The sequence below is a fragment of the Fundulus heteroclitus genome, chromosome 13 (genome assembly GCF_011125445.2).
Source record: "Fundulus heteroclitus isolate FHET01 chromosome 13, MU-UCD_Fhet_4.1, whole genome shotgun sequence".
Classification (NCBI taxonomy): Eukaryota; Metazoa; Chordata; class Actinopteri; order Cyprinodontiformes; family Fundulidae; genus Fundulus; species Fundulus heteroclitus.
The window spans coordinates 41,741,872-41,759,235 of NC_046373.1; the positions used below are offsets into that span (position 1 = coordinate 41,741,872).

The 17,364-nt window shown below is 40.1% G+C and overlaps 1 protein-coding gene across 2 annotated transcripts; it reads right to left on the reverse strand.

Annotated features, from left to right (window-relative positions):
- Positions 1-5,157: 5,157 nt before the first annotated feature.
- Positions 5,158-15,224, reverse strand: LOC105924121 (major histocompatibility complex class I-related gene protein). 2 transcript variants are annotated; one of them, XM_036145816.1, is made up of 8 exons: positions 15,118-15,224; positions 13,263-13,406; positions 12,914-13,174; positions 10,998-11,276; positions 7,906-8,208; positions 7,291-7,389; positions 5,499-5,516; positions 5,158-5,344 (listed from the first exon to the last, which is right to left on the reverse strand). In XM_036145816.1, exons 2-8 carry the CDS (start codon positions 13,312-13,314, stop codon positions 5,292-5,294), a joined length of 1,065 nt encoding a protein of 354 aa, XP_036001709.1. In that variant the 5' UTR covers positions 13,315-13,406; positions 15,118-15,224; the 3' UTR covers positions 5,158-5,291. The 2 variants fall into 2 exon arrangements, with proteins under 2 accessions (XP_036001709.1, XP_036001708.1); XM_036145815.1 differs by lacking the exon at positions 13,263-13,406 and having other exon boundaries at positions 5,159-5,344; positions 15,118-15,215.
- Between the last annotated feature and the right edge of the window lie 2,140 nt (positions 15,225-17,364).

Here is a 17,364-nt window from a genome sequence, read left to right on the forward strand (position 1 = left end):
AGTTTTGTTACGTTTCTTATCTGGGATACCAGAAATACTAGGAGAGCTAACTATTATGGGTAAAGAAGTACCTGTTAGTATGCTTTGTGTTATAGAAACAACATTGATAGGAAAATGAATAGATTTGATCAGTTGTGTTTAAAAGTCTGATTCCAATACAACACAAGTTGTTTATGTTTATGGATGGAGAAAGGTAATATGAACAGAAAGTTGAGCCCACCAAGTATCAAGACTCAAGAGCATTTTATTTGTCACCCAGGCAAAATTTTTCTTTGGCCACTTCATTTCACATTACACATAAAGAAAGCAAAAAACGACAAATAGACATACAATGAACTAGGGTTAATTTTATTTTTTTGACCGTTCAGGAGGCTTCATCTACAGAAATGTTAATTCAGATATTCAGAGATGTTGGTGTGCAGCAGGCAGTAACATTAAGGTTATTGTAACGTATGACGGATTAGTAACAGTGGAGTGGTTTTAAAGCGCTGGACTGCAGTCTCCCATCAGGGGGCGATTGCCCTCACAGCTCTTGTGGTCTGCAGTCTCACTGGTACCCTGGTACTTCCTGGGAAGAAGCTGTTTCTAAGCTTATTTGTTTTGGTAAATAAGTTATTTGAGATGATGTTCCACATGCTGTTTAGACATTTAAGGAATCTTTTAGTACACTTTAAGTGATGTAAAAGTCAGGACATCAGCTAAAGGGTTTGAGCCAGAGGAGCATCATCAGCTTCTCGTGCTGCAGCTTCACCAAGTGACCTCCTCCTTGAATGTTCAGCCACCAACAAGGCCGCAGGTCCAGACATGGTGTCAGGTCAGACAACTAAATTGTGTGCTGACAAGCTGGACATCTTCAACCTCTCCCTGCAGCTCCCCAAAAAAACTCACCATCTCCTGCCTCAACAATTATCATCCTGTTGGTCTGACCACGGCATCATGAAGTGCTTCCAGAGGATCCTCCTTAAGTACATCAAGGACGCCATCCCTGCTGGACTAGACAGTCTGCAGTTTGCCTCCAGGGAGATTTGCTCCACGGAGGACGCTGTCTGGTTACCCACTCAGCTCTGATTCATCTGCAGCGTCCAACACCTATGTTAGGACTTCATGGACTTCAGCTCACCATTCAACACCGTGCTTCCAGACAGGCTGGCTCTGAAGATCCACAACCTGGATTATCCACACCTCTCTGCTCCTGGATCAGTGACTTCCTCACCAACAGACCCCAGGTGGTGAGGATAGGGAACATCTGCTCCACTGATCCTCAACACAGGAACACCACAGGGTTGTGTCCTCAGCCCTGTTCCTTTCACCCTTTTCACCCAGGACTGTTCTGCTGTCCACCCCACAAACACAGTGGTGAAGTTTGTGGATGACATCACTGTAGTGGGTCTCATCTCCAACAATGATGAGTCCATGTGGTCAGCAATCTCACAACAACCTGGTCCTGAACACCAGGGAGACCAAGGAGATAATAATAGACTAGAGGAGGTCCAGGAGGACTGAACACACTCCTCTCTTCATACAGAGCGATGTTGTGGAGCGTGTGGACAGCATTAGGTATTTGGGCATCCACATCTCCTCTGACCTCTCCTGGACTGTGAACACCTCTCACCTGGTGAAGAAGGCCCGAGAACGGCTCTTCTTCTTCAGGAAACTGAAAAGGTCTGGACTTCCCACTAAACTGCTAAAGAACTTCTATAGAGCTATCATAGAGGGTATTTATGTATCAGCATAACTGTGAGGTATGGCAGCTGCACAGTCCAGGAGAGGAAGGATAAGATAAGATAAGTTAGGCTTTATTGATCTCACAAAGGAGAAATTCACATGTCACATCGGCTCAGTAATCAGTAATCATAGGAAGAAGGAGTCAAATAGGACGAGGTGCATCAAATATATACACTGTGTCCTCGTTATACCATGGATCAAAAGGAGTAGATATGAAAAAAAAATACAAAAAGAAAGAAGTTGGGAAGCTGGACTTAGCATGGGTGGTGAGGACAGCGCAGGGGATTGTGGGATGCCGTTTGCAGGACTTGGACTCAGTTTATACTGAACGATTCCGGAAGGTGAGCGATACCAAATTCAGAACTAATAAACTCAGAAACAGCTTCTTTCCAAGAGCTGTGAGGGCTATCACACCCCTGCTGAGAAGTTTGTGGTCTATCATATGTTACAATCACATTGTATTATTGCCTATTTGTACAATTTTATTCTCAGGAATATCAAATTGCACATTTCTGTAAATGAAGCCTCAAGATCACGGCACAAAAATGACATCATTATCTCAATGCTTGAGATTCATGAAGGAGGGACTAATCTAACTAACATGGCTCATGTCACTCGCTAAGGGACAGCAATTAAAATGAAAGACAAAGTAAACAATAAATACAAAAGCATGTGGGAGAAAATGCATAATTTAACCCATAACAAAGTATTAATGAAAGAATTAGGTGAACATTAAAGCAATAAAAATAATAATGTAGATATTTATTCATTCCTGTTATGCAAAATCTAATCCAGTTGTTGTACTAAACGTCTGACAACTAGACAGATGTAATGGTATACAGTGGGGCAAAAAAGTATTTAGTCAGCCACCAATTGTGCAAGTTCTCCCACTTAAAAAGATGAGAGAGGCCTGTAATTTTCATCATAGATATACCTCAACTATGAGAGACAAAGGGAGAAAAAAAATCCAGAAAATCACATTGTCTGATTTTTAAAGAATTTATTTGCAAAATATGGTGGAAAATAAGTATTTGGTCAGCTACAAACAAGCAAGATTTCTGGCTCTCACAGACCTGTAAGTTATTCTGTAAGAGGCTCCTCTGTCCTCCACTCGTTACCTGTATTAATGGCACCTGTTTGAACCCGTTATCAGTATAAAAGACACCTGTCCACAACCTCAAACAGTCACACTCTAAACTCCACCATGGCCAAAACTAGAGAGCTGTCAAAGGACACCCGAAACAAAATTATAGACCTGAGAATGCTGTGTTTCATCCAAAGAACACCCTAGCTACTGTGAAGTGTGAGGGTGGAAACATCATGCTTTGGGGCTGTTTTTCTGCTAAGGGACCAGGACGACTGATCCGTGTAAAGGAAAGAATGAATGGGGCCATGTATTGTCAAATTTTGAGTGAAAACCTCCTTCCATCAGCAAGGGCATTGAAGATGAAACATGGCTGGGTCTTTCAGCATGACAATGACCCCAAACACACAGCCCGGGTAACAAAGGAGTGGCTTCGTAAGAAGCATTTCAAGGTCCTGAAGTGGCCTAGCCAGTCTCCAGATCTCAACCCCATAGAAAATCTTTGGAGGGAGTTGAAAGTCCGTGTTGCCCAGCGACAGCCCCAGAACATCACTGCTCTAGAGGAGATCTCCATGGAGGAATGGGCCAAAATACAGTGTGTGAAAACCTTGTGAAGACTTACAGAAAACGTTTGATCTCTGTCATTGCCAACAAAGGGAATACAACAAAGTATTGAGATGAACTTTTGTTATTGACCAAGTACTTATTTTCCACCATATTTTGCAAATAAATTCTTTAAAAATCAGTCGATGTGATTTTCTGGATTTTTTTTCTCCTTTTGTCTCTCATAGATGAGGTATATCTATGATGAAAATGACAGGCCTCTCTCATCTTTTTAAGTGGGAGAACTTGCACAATTGGTGGCTGACTAAATACTTTTTTGCCCCACTGTACAATCAGATCAGACCAATTTAAACACCACTTAGTATCAGTACATTATTCAAAATCTCCAATTGTTGTATCTTACATTTAATTTTGATCCATGTGCAATGTTCTCTTTACTGGCAAGCAAATGTTTTCTTCAAAACGAATAGCAAAATGCACCATTTTGTGTATGGTGCATTTCAGAAATGTATAAGGTAAGTCTTGCATTATTAACCATTACTTATTAATTCATTTATTAATATAATATGCAATTTTACAATAACTAACACTAGTAAAAAAAACATGCTTGTACAAAAAATATTTTTATTTTTTATTTTCAAGCACTTTTCAGAATTGGGATGAAAACATCCTGGTGCCATAAAATGTTAAACTCCGGCCTATATTGGCTAAATCACTAATCATAACGCCCTGATGTTTAAACAATGTGTAAAAAAAAATGTGTAAATAAATAAATATTTTATGTCAAAATATTTTTTTGCCTCTTAAACAAAGATAGAAATGGTATTAAGTATTTACATAGTCAAAGTCAAAATAAGGTTTTATTAATTTTTTTCACTCTCTCACACACATCTAATCTTGAGCTTTCAAACCAACAACAATAATTTCGTTGTAAATTTTTGCATGCTGATTAAATCCACATTCATACATTTTAAAACCTGGAAAAGGTTTTAAATTTCCAGGTCATCCCAGAGTCTTACACTTTGCTTGCAACGGGGGCAGGACCTTAATACCCTTGAAAGAGAATCGTTTAGCACAGCTTCATGTGCTGACACTGTAACGCCGGGTACTTAATTTGGCAACGTGATTCAGCCTTAGTCTGTCAAATGCAGAGACAACAAATTAATAAGCATTATAGTATGGTTTATGGGTTGGTTTCTGCAATGTTATCAGCGCGTAAAAACTCATCTTCAGAACCAATCTCTGCTCGAAATGGTGATCTGCACCAAGTAATCTACTTTCAGCAGTTATCACAGGTTATTGTAGCCATATGATGAGCCGAGGGAGCCGTACTCCCTATGTCAGTCTAGAGGAGAAAAGACCCCGCAGCGACGCAGGATGCGCTCCAGTGCGTAATGAGGCGGAGGGATATTTCACTTGGTTATACTCACTGTGTCTGTAGTGCGGCAGCGACACTTATTTTAGAGCCCAAATAAGCGACTTCACTTTCAGAAACTAGCCCAAAAAACTGCAAACCTCATGCAACTCATGAAATTTAGAAGCGATTTTAGGAAAAAGAAGCCCAAAGTCACATAAAATAAGCGGACTTGGCAACAGTGAGCGCAGGTCTGTTTTGCTAATGTCAGTGTTATGGTCTAACAGAGTTAACGCGATAATAACGTGTTAAAACTGACAGCCTTGTGGCGCAGAAGGTAGCGCGACCCATATACGGAGGCCTTACTTCTCGACGCGGTCGACCCCATCCTTTGCCGCATGTCTCTCCCCCTCTTCTAACCCCCTTCCTCTCAGCATACTTTCAGAAAAAGCGAGCCACTAGAGCCGCAAAAAATCCCCCAAAAAAACCTGACCGCCCTAGTTTATTACTAAGAGCTTCAACATTAATGAGCTCACATCTCTGTGTTCGTCTATTTCTGTTTCTTCAGGCTTCTGGAAGAAACTTGGTCTCCTCTGGGGGTCTAGCGTACTCCACAGCTGGAACAGTAAAAAGTGTATGAATACATGTTCTAGTATGAGCCGAGGTCAAATGGATAGAAAACATCCTGAAAAAATCTGATGGAACATAAAAAAAAACACTTTTAGAAAATGCATAACTAATAAAAACAGATCAGTGGGTGGCTGTACTTACCAGAAGGTGGACGCTTGGCTGCAACAGACAAAAACCCAACATTAGATCTTCCCTCAAATAAATCCTTTCACTTCAGCTTTTTTACAGATAAAACCCAGTGAGCATTATTTTATCAAAATACATCGAAACAAATATTTCACAGACCTCAAAGCTAAATATAATGGATATTCAGTTTAAATGACAGACACTGTTAAACATCTACAATTAGTTTTAGCTTACATGCCTTGAAAAAGAAGATAAGAAGATAGAATCAGAATCCTTTAATTAGTGTCAATTACCAGGTAAGCAACAGAATATCAACATCCATCAATCCATCCATCCATCCATCCATCCATTTCCTGACCCGCTTAATCCCTCATGGGGTCACGGGGGTTGCTGGTGCCTATCTCCAGCGTTCTGGGCGAGAGGCGGGGTACACCCTGGACAGGTCGCCAGTCTGTCGCAGGGCAACACAGAGACAAACAGGACAAACAGCCACTCACACCTAAGGAGAATTTAGAGAGGCCAATTAACCTAACAGTCATGTATTTGAACCGTGAGAGGAAGCCAGAGTACCCGGAGAGAACTCACGCATGCACAGGGAGAACATGCAAACTCCATGCAGAAAGACCCAGGGTTGGACTTGAACCCAGAACCTTCTTGCTGCAATATGTACCAATAATATATTGGGTAAGTAGAATTAGTTATTCTGAGTTTTTCCGTTGTTTTTATTTTTACAATTAGGAATCATCAGTCTGTCTTCTGCCTCTGAGTGCTGAATAATCTCTGTGTTATTAACTGGAAAATAGAATTAATGGTGATTTACTGGCATTTTTTTACTTTTATGAAAGTAAAAAGTACTGAACTTTGCTTTCAAAACTGTATAACTAGATAACTGCTAATATCCAGCAAACAGCTGCCTGTATAGCTCAGATGTTTAAAGACTTTTTTGATTAAAGCTATAGTTGGTAATCCTGTTTTTTTTTTTGTTCTACTTGTTAAATGGTCCTTTCATCCTGAAAGTAGTTAATAAATTATCAATTCAGAAATTCTGCCTTGTGGCAGCTGCAGACCTGTAAACAACTCTGAACTATTGGTCTTCGCTAACTGGTCTTCAGGAAATAAATCGCCAACTCTATGGCTCAATCCGCATATCCTTAATAATAACGTCTCGCACTTGGTTCAAGCTCCTGTTCCTTGACCTTTCATGGGATCAACAGTCAGAATTTATCATGGGGAGGAAAGGAGCTTTGGACTGCTGTGCCGATTTTGGACAGCCTTTACCTCTGATGTTGTCACGTGACAGAAACGCACATGGATGATGAGAGTCAGATCCAGGCCTACAGCCTTCTGAAAATGAACTACAAAGTGTGCGCCCTTTTCTGCAGACATTTTCTGTGATTTTCATGAGGGGGCTGTGTGAAGGATTATAGGATCCCTTAAAGCTTCTTAGCGCTGATAAAGGACGTTGGCGAGGTTCCTCGGCAAAACTAGTTGCAGGAGAAAGCATACAGGCTCCTTCCCTACCTCCTTCCTCACTGACTGCACTTTTCAGACAGCATTGATCATGGCGTCCGCTGACGCACTTCCACTTTGGCTAAAGAGTCCTGACTCTATGAGGGTGTTCGGATTGAGCCTAACTTTATCTTTTGCTCTGAAACCATGTGTAACTTACAGCTACATATCATGTCACTGACTAATGTGTATATGATGTCAATAAACACCTTTAATGTTCACGTGAGGTCTATTTTTATCAGGGCAAATGTCAATCATCAAAATACAGGAAATCAAAGATAAAATAACCATCTCTTACTGTTCTTGTTGTTGTGAAGACAGAATCCTGTCACGCATACAAGACCAAGGAGACCAAGGATAGCCACATCAACAAGGATGATGAACATGTTGGGGTTTGCTGTTGAGAAAACAAACCAGGTCAGACAGAGTCACAGGTTTGTTTGTGTCTTTTATCCCAGTTATTCTAAACACCGTGACCAGATTTAGCTTTGTTCAGCTTTTACTTGTTCTTTTGTTGACATTTTGCTTCCACTGAACACACTCACACCTCCAATAAGCTTCAGCATTTTTCTTTACAATTACTATAACTGGGTTGTTAACCAAATAATAATCCTCATTGATTTTTAAGTGTTATAAAGCTGTTAGTAAAATTAATGCTATTAAATTAATGCAATGTTGAATAAAGTCTAACACAAACTGAAACCTAAAAATTAAAAAATCTGAATGTTTTTATTGATATTAAAATTTAACTCTTAACTTTGGAACAGGCTAACATGACAATCTCAAAAGAAGTATTATTTCAGATCCAAGCCCTTAAACTGAAAATAAATCTTATACAAGCCAAACAGACAGAACTTTGACATCAGTAGATATTTGCCTTTGAACACATGTGGCTCCTTACAGAGTTCCTTACATTCATTATACTGGATTCTTGGTTTCTCCAGTCTATGGACGATGTCTTCTTTGACTCCAGAGAACTGAAACACACATTCATACTTGTTCCAGTCTTCAGGTGCAACAGATGACAGATCGATGTCAACGCTCATCTGGAAGGTCCCATCATTGTTAGGGAGGATCTCTCCTTTGACCACACCATCATGAACCTCCTCTCCATCTTTCCTCCAGAACATCTCTGCTCTGTTGGGGTAGAAACCTGTAGCGTGGCAGCTGACTGGAGAGCAGCAAGACTTCTTGAGGAAGGACACTGATGGAAGATCTGCAGATGGAGACACAAGAATCTTTGACGCATTGTGAGTAATTGGAGCCATGTTACATGGATTAGGCCCTCTTCCTGAAAGTAATGAGGTCACTTTGTGCAGTGATCTTGAGGCTTCATTTCAGAGCTTGTTCTGTTTCTCGGTGAAAATGTCACATTTCCTCCTTCTCCTGCTGCCGCCCCCTCCCTCTCCCTCTACCTGCTGTCCCTGCTTCTGCTGTGTCTTGTCTTTCTGAGCTCTCTCTTCATATCACCCGAACTCTGGAAACTATGGATCTGGTCTGCTGGTCTCTCAATGCTATTGATCAAATTTTTTCTGACAGGAAGGCAGGGAAACGGGGACCCGTCCTGTCCTGACGGGACACACTTCGTGGGATACACCCTAGATTCTTGGAACAGGTGGAAAATGGTGTGTTTTTCGATTTTGTCAGTCGAGGACATTGAGGACGTATACATGTTTCATGATACTTGGATTTCTGATGTACCAACAACTTCAGAGGATGTCGGTGGCAAATATGACGATTAGGCTGCTGGCCGCATTTGATGCGTTCACTAAGGCTGTGAACGAGCAGAACTGTAAGTTAGATGGGCAGAGCCGCAAGCTGGATGCAATGGAACGCAGGCTGGCTGATGGGATAAATCTGGATGTGAAACGCGAAAAAACTAATTTGGAATGCTGGATTCGCCGTATGGAGCCAGTGACAAAGGACTCAAAGCTGAGGAAAGTGTGCAGCTTGCTTTTTTAAAACAAAAAGTGTATTTGGATTAGGTCTCCCCCTATCTAAAACTCCCATGGATGTCATAGCGAGAGGACCCAGAAATGCTCTCCCCACTCCCTCCTCCCCCATGGACACCTGTGGATGTGTTCAGAACTGTGGTGCCGGTGTAACATTGTTTAGGTTTAAGTTGTAGAATCCCACTTGCTTTCTATGTATCAGTGCAATGGGGAAATAGCGCCCCCCTCTCTGTGTGGTTGGTTATATGTTGCTGGTCCCTCTAGTCAGTGCCAGTCTGTGAAAGCTGCACGAGAGGTGAGTTGCATTCTTCAGCACACAGTAGAAAAGTGTTAGCAACATCATAAAACATCATTTTTTACTAAATTAGACAAGTACTTTGTAATGATTAGTTACTAGATGTGTGCCTGGCACCAATATCTGCACTTTTAGTTTTCTTAATATTGTAAAACACTTTGTGTGCTAAGTTAAAAGCTAACATAATGCTCTGTTGTAGCGTGCTGAGTGAAGCTGAGCTGTTGCACTGATTCAAACCCCGATATGTTCCCATTCAGGTACATCATTTATTATTGTATTCTTCATTGTACATTGAAAATATGAATGTTTTGCTGTAATTACGGCCAGTCTGTGAAAGCTGCACTAGAGCGTGCTGAGTGAAGCCGAGCTGTTGCACTGATTCAAACCCCGATATGTTCCCATTCAGGAAATAAACTGCCTGACAACCCAGAAACTCGTCTTCATTTAAAAAAAAACTACACAACGCAGAGTCGAGGGGTTACTTGGGCCAGCCCGGTACAGTGGACTGAAGCAGAACCCGGTTACACCGGTTGATAAACTTTCCATCATATCAAGGACAATGGCCCCTGGACAGCGTTCATGGACAAACTGCACAACATTCACACACACACACACACACACACACACACACACACACACACACACACACACACACACACACACACACACACACACACACACACACACACACACACACACACAACTGATGCCCAGAATCTACATAGACTTACATGCGACAAGTCTCCAATGTAAACCCCCTGCATAAATGTTATCTTGTCATATGTGCTTTTCTCGTGCTGAGGTTTTTTGATATCTCAAACACCATTTAGGGATAAAGTATAAAATATGCCTTTTTTTCCCTCTCCCTCCCCAAATGTGGCAACTATCTTTCCACAGAGTTAAAAGGCAGCACCCTATGGAAACCGCGTCAGGCAGCTTGGAAGAATGCGCCTAACGGCAGCGTTCTTTGGCAACGCAAGGCCTCAGTCAAATCCTTCCCCCCAAATGTATTTGATGTATGTGATGGACGGTTGTACTAGAACTGTAATCTCGATTACATAAAACATTATCTTTTATTGTAACTCTGAAACTGTTGCACTGAAAAAATTCCCTGAATTTAATTCCCACAGTTTCAGTCCCGTATTCACCTCATTCACTGTGTGCCTCAGACAGCTGCTGTTTAGGTAAAAGTTAGTTTTATGTTGTGTGATTTAAGCAAGGTATTAAAATTCATACATTATTTATTAAGGTTCATTTATAGATCCAAACAAGGTTGTATATTGATAAAAAAAATGTAAATTGAATTTTGAGATTTCTTTATTAAACTGATTAACATTTATTACCATATACCACAGTAGAAAAGTACCAAAAATAGGTAACATTAAGTACCGGTACCAATTCCCAGGTACCGGTAATGGTACCATATCAGTTCAAATGTGAAAGGTACCCATTCCTAGTCATGTCTAGTGAAAAGTAAATAGCAGACATTTTCTGTGATTTTCATGAGGGGGCTGTGTGAAGGATTATAGGATCCCTTAAAGCTTCTTAGCGCTGATAAAGGACGTTGGCGAGGTTCCTAGGCAAAACTGGAGACCAGCCTCAGATACACAAACAGAACTGAGTAATTTAATTTAGTCAATAATGTAGTGATGAGATCAGTACATAGATGAGTGTTAGAAAATTACCTTTTGGTATTTCTAGTAAAGTAAAATATTCAAATAATCAATTCATATGAATAAAATCAGGATGTGACTATACCTGTTCTCATCAGAGAGCTCCTCCCAGATTTGACATACTTCTTCAGCCACTCAGGACAAATCTGTTTGAGGTAGTTCTCCTTTCTCGCCAGGTCAGCTCTGTCTTTGTTCCATTCATTTGTTATAATTTCAGCCTGTTGTTTTGCAGCGAGCCATCTGTTTGTCTTCACATCCCATTTCAGCCAGTCTTCTCCATCACAGCCATACTGTTCATAGCCTGTAACCTCTCCAGTCTTATTATCCAACTCACAGCCGTACATTTGTTGGACAATGTGGACACCTAAAGACAGAAAATGCAGAAAAATAATTTTTGATTTGTTTTCTAGGTTTTTCTGGCACTCGTGGCTTTAGGCTGGAATCGAACCCATCAGCCACATCAAGGACTAAGGCCTCCTTATATGGGTCATTCTCACTAGCCCTGCACAATCAGAGGACGCCTGACATTAAGTATTTTATGTTTTCACTTAAACAGTGCAGACATACTAAAGGGAAAGAGAGAAACCAACAGAAAGGGCTGAGAAAAATTTAGAAAAGTTATTTATTTATTAGACAGATTGTCTAATAAATTAGAGAAATACACTATTGTAAGATAAGAAATAACATAAAACTATACTAAAGAATATCAGTAAACAGTTAATTTATTGTTTGTTTATAATCTTTTTTTTTCAAGCATAAAAATGGTAGGTTGAAATAATATCTAACAAATAAATTTTATCTTATGTACCAGCAAATGTTTAACAAGAGCCAGTTTATAACTGAATTTATTGTATTTATTTCAACTTCATTTATAAAGTTATCTGTTCAGATATTTATATTAATTGTGTTCTCCTTCTTCCCAGCTCCTGTTAGACTTTATAATCTCAGCTGCTCACAACAAACTCATTAAGTGTTTACAACATGCTAATAGCTCCATGGGTTCTGATCTGATCATGAATCTACATGAATTCACATCGCTTCATGTGCTACTGGCTAGTTGGACAATTTTTAGCTTCTCCGGGAGTGTTTGTCGGTACATTAGTTCAAACCACAGTTTTCTACAGCGTTCTTCAGATTTTCTATTATTTGTCTTCTTTATTTGACTTGAAAATCTCATATTTATCTAAATATGCCTTATTATCTATTAATAATCACACAGTATTTTTCCTTCTGTTAAGTCTTTCTCTTCTGCCATACAGCTTAACTTTGCTTAGCTTTATTCACACACATTAATCTTGTGTGTATGTCTGGGGTGACAGTGGTATTGAATATCCTCTCATTCTAATAAAAGTTGTTGATACAGTATTTAACAGATTTAAAAACTAAATAAGAGCTAAAATGTGAAACAAAGAGAAATTCTATAACTGATCCAGCTTGTCTCATCATTACACTCAAATTCTTTTTTCTTTTTCCTATTTTAGTGCTTCTCTGGAGAGAAATGATGCTGTTAAGATTGAACAAGGACCATCAAACATTCAGAATCAAGGCTGTTATTAATTTAGAAATTAAATCTCAGACAGAAGATATTCTTCACTAAGTTTTAAATTTCTGACAATTAAATAAACTGTCAGTTTCTAGCCTGTCTACATTACTTTTGTCTTCACCCTGACAACCAGTATTATTAAATGCTTATAAGCCTTTACACCTGCATGATTCCTGAAGGATTTCCTCAGCAGTAAATAAAATGACTTTAATGGAAATTGAGGACCAAATATTGGCTATAAATTTAAACTCTTAGGCAAATATCTAATAATTGTATTAATCCAATGAGTAACTGAGTGAACATTATATAGGTTAATAAAGGGAGAATAACCGGTAAAAAAAAAACAACTGTTAAAAGGAGTTTATCCATTTGTCTCTGTCTTGGTAGTGTGTACTTCTGTATCATACGTGATATAAACAACAATGAAAAGATCAATAAATAGTGAGAATCAGACACACCTCCAGTTTGGTTGAAGCGCTGCTTTGCTATTTCAATAACGGCTTTGAAGATCTGCTGGGCACCCCGACACCTTCCAGTCTCCATCTCCCAGTACTGTGGATCTACTACATCATTCATCCAGTCCTGTTTGGGCTCACATCTCTTGGTGTCGCTGTCATAATAATCAATCTGAACATCATCAACCAAACCAACAGCCACAAACTCTGGGAAGTTTGTGACTCGAGACGATCCAGTGTAGAAATGCTTCAGGGAGTGGGTCACTGGAAAAAAGAAGTGCATATGTGCTGTTGGCTATAATAACTTTTGACAAGAAAACAAGTTAAGGATAAAAATGTTCCGTTAACTTACTAGCAGCAGTGATGTTTATCCCCATGAGAAGTAAAAAGATAGATTTTGACATTTTGCGCCATCAGAACAGCCTCCAGCTTCGTAGGATGGTGTTTATCAACAGACCGATCTTCAGCTCCACAGAATAGCTCCCTCGTCTAGAATCTAAAACGTGAAAACAAGCCAATGATAAGAATACTCTGCAGACGTCACTTAAATCGGGGTGAAATACAGTTAAAGGGGTTGTAAACGAAAGTGAAACTATTTGCTTCTCAGATGTTGACAGATTTTGGCGTACTTCATATCCTTTTTGTTTTATTCTAGTTTTAATTTCCTGGCAAAGCATTGTTTTTGGTTTTGTTTTGTTTTTTTGTCAAAGTTCAAATTAGTATATTTTAATTATCATATGTCTGGCTTCAATCTGCCTAAATAATGAATATAATGAATTATTATTGTCTTGTGCTCAAGCTTTCTCAGATAAAGTGGAGCAACATGAATCCTCAGTGATTCTACAGGGTGTCTTTAAGTTCACTCTCTGAAAGCAGCTTCTCACAAAGAAAATGATGCATTAAAAAAGTGTGCAGTTTTCACTGCAGGTGTGCAGGGAGCTTTCAACATTTTTATTTGATAAATCTGATCAACATCAACCTGACTCTAGCAATGAGGATGAGCTGTCTATATAAAAGTATTGAACTTTGAATTCCTGCTAGATTACGGGTTTTTGCCCTGATCTTAAACGCATTAAGATGAAAGGTCAGTTTTCAGTCCACATGTCTGAGTTTCACCACTGACTGTTTCATCCCTTCAGAATTGTCAGCAGCTGATAAAATATCTACAGCTAGCGTGACATTAGCCTGTTTTGCTATTCCCTCATGGACCAGTTAAGGTCCAGGATCTGTGGCTCCCTATCATGCCTGAGAGTTTTATCTGACCAACTGGCCCCCAGATTCACTCAGATCTTCAGTCCCTGGAGTTGTGTTAGGTTCTCTCCTGCTTTAAATGTTTAATCATCATCCTGATCTACAAGAAACGCAGCATCACATTGTTACATGACTACAGCTGTGTAGCCCTGATGTCTGCGGTCATGAAATCTTTCGAGCACAAAGAATTTGAGTCAGTGGGTCAAATGACCTGGAAGCTATTGAAGAAATATGAATTTTATATTATTATAAAAAATCTTTAAAAATAAAAAAAGACATAAAATGGAATAAAAATTAGTGAGCCCCATCAGGCTAAAGTAGTAGAACAATTTCACAAAGAATTTAAGTCAATGGGTTGCATTACCTGGAAGCTATCGAAGAAATATAATTTCTTTACTATTATAAAACATCGTAAAAAATATAAAAAGGCTTAAAATGGAATAAAAATTAGTGTGCCTCATCTGGCTAAAGCAGTAGAACAATTTACCACAGGTTTTGAGTCAGTGAGTCACATGACCTGGAATTTATTAATGAAAGGCCCAATATTTGTCTTTAAAAATATCTTAACATTTTTTAAATAGCTTAAAATGGAATAAAAACGAGTGTGCCTTACATATGTTATCTATTGGCATGCTTTTCTATTAGTTTGTCTTAGCTGGTCAGAATATAAGGAATTTATTGATTTTTGTTTCTCAAGAATGCTTGGTTAAAAAAGTTGTTGACGGTCCCTAACTGCACCACCGCGTGTGGGAGGAGGGAGCAGCTGAGAGACGCGGGCCGAAATTGGAGTCCCTCAGCCGGATCAACCGTGAGCGAGATCCCGCTGATTCCGCGGAGCTTTAATATCCAATATCCAACTTCACCACGGTACATAACCAGAAGTATATATTTCCTGTTGGCTATAATAACTTTTGACAAGAAAACAAGTTAAGGAGAAAAATGTTGCGTTAACCTACCAGCAGCAGTGCTGTTTATCCCCATGAGAAGTAAAAAGATAAGTTTTGACATTTTGCGCCATCAGAACAGCCTCCAGCTTCATAGGATGGTGTTCATCAACAGACCGACCTTCAGCTCCACAGAATAGCTCCCTCGTCTAGAATCTAAAAGGGGCGTAAACATGAAACAAGCCAATGAAAAAATATTCTGACTGCTGACCTCACTTAAATTGGGGTGAAATATAGTTGAAGGGGTTGTAAACGAAAGTGAAACTATTTGCTTCTCAGATGTTGACAGATTTTGGCATCCTTCATATCCTTTTTGTTTTATGTTAGTTTTGTCAAAGTTCAAATCAGAATACTTTAATTATCAAATGTCTGGCTTCAATCTGCCTAAACAATGAATATAATGAATTATTATTTTCTTGTGCTCAAGCTTTCTCAGATAAAGTGGAGCGACACGAATCCTCAGTGATTCTACAGGGTGTCTTTAAGTTCACTGTGTGAAATCAGCTTCTCACAAAGAAAATTATGCATTAAAAATATGTGCAGTTTTCACTCCATGTGTGCAGTGAGCTTTCAACATTTTTGTTTGATAAATCTGATCATAATCAACCTGACTCTATCAATGAGGATGAGCTGTCCATATAAAAGGATTGAACTTTGAATTCCTGCTTACATAAAAGTTACATACATTATTGTCTAAAGTAGATTAAGACAACAAATATGCATAAATGTTTAATAGCATACCTAAAAATAACCTTCCATGACTGTCACATTGCATTGCAAGACAAAATGCCACAAAACACAAATTGCCACAAAAAAAGAGGAATGCAAAATACATAGACACATTTAAAGAGGTGGGGAACAAGTGGAAATGATCAGGACAAGGAAGACGATTAGACCAACAGGGGAACACAAGAGGAAGGAGCAAGTCACCTGAAACAAAAGGAGATACATTTCAAAATAGGGATTTTGTCAAGGTTTTGTTTACTGATGAACTCAGGACGCACACACGGGACTAAAAGTTTGAGTCTTTATTGAAGGAAGTATGCTGGGTGGTGAGTGATGAAGACCGGAGGTTCAGGACTGCAGAAGGTCAGGGATGAATGTGATGGCAGGAGCTGACGGCCCGGAGACAGAGAGTCCACACTTGCAAGGTGCTGCTCGGCTAGCAGGCCTCATAGCCCTCAGGTTAGCCGTTCATTGGAGACACCAGGGCACAGAGCTGAGCTTCACCAGGGCGGCTAGTCAGGTTAGCAGAACTTGAGAGACACCAGGGCACAGAGCTGAGCTTCTCCAGTGCGGCTAGTCAGGTTAGCAGAACTTGAGAGACACCAGGGCACAGAGCAGAGCCTTTCCAGGATGGCTAGTCCAGTTAGCAGTTCTCTGGAGACACCAGGACACAGAGCAGAACCTCTCCAGGAACAAACAGTGAACAAACAGTCTTTAGAGTGACTGACAGGACTAACCTTAACAACAGGAGCAAAACAAAGCTTCCAGGGCAAAACAGGGACTGGCATGGAGAGGTGTGGAATGATGATGACGGCCCAGTGCTGAACTAAAGACAGAGGGAGGTTTAAATAGAGAACTGACAGGTGACACCAGGGTCTGACTAATTAACCAGCAAATGATATCAGGTGTGACTGACTGCTGAGGAGGAGAAGTGAAAATTGACAGAAAATAACTGATGACTGAAAACTAACAATAAATAAAGTCAAACCTAACCCAAAAGAGATGAAAAAATGAAAGTAACAGAAAAACAAAGCCAAACCAAAACTCAACCATGACATTACCCCCCCCTCAAGGCCGGACTCCGGACGGCCTAACATCAAACAAAACAAACTACAAAGTGACCGAACCAGGGTGGGTGGAGGGAAGGCAGGATGGCGGGCAAGAGTCATAACCAAGCTGATCTAACCTGGGTGGGTGGAGGGTGGTACGGATGGTGGGCCAAAAACAAAAAACTACCCACTCAGGGCGATCTGAAACAAGGAAAAACAAAAGCGGACTAAAGGGGTTACTAACAGCCCCTGGTAGGCCAACAAAGGGCATCTAACCGACGCTGACAGGCGAACATCGCCACAAGGCAAAAACGGGCAGAACAGGCGAACATCGCCACAAGGCAGAACAGGCGTACGACAACGCCAGAGGGAAGAACAGGCGTACGACAACGCCAGAGGGAAGAACAGGCGTACGACAACGCCAGAGGGAAGAACAGGCGTACGACAACGCCAGAGGGAAGAAACAGGCGTACGACAACGCCAG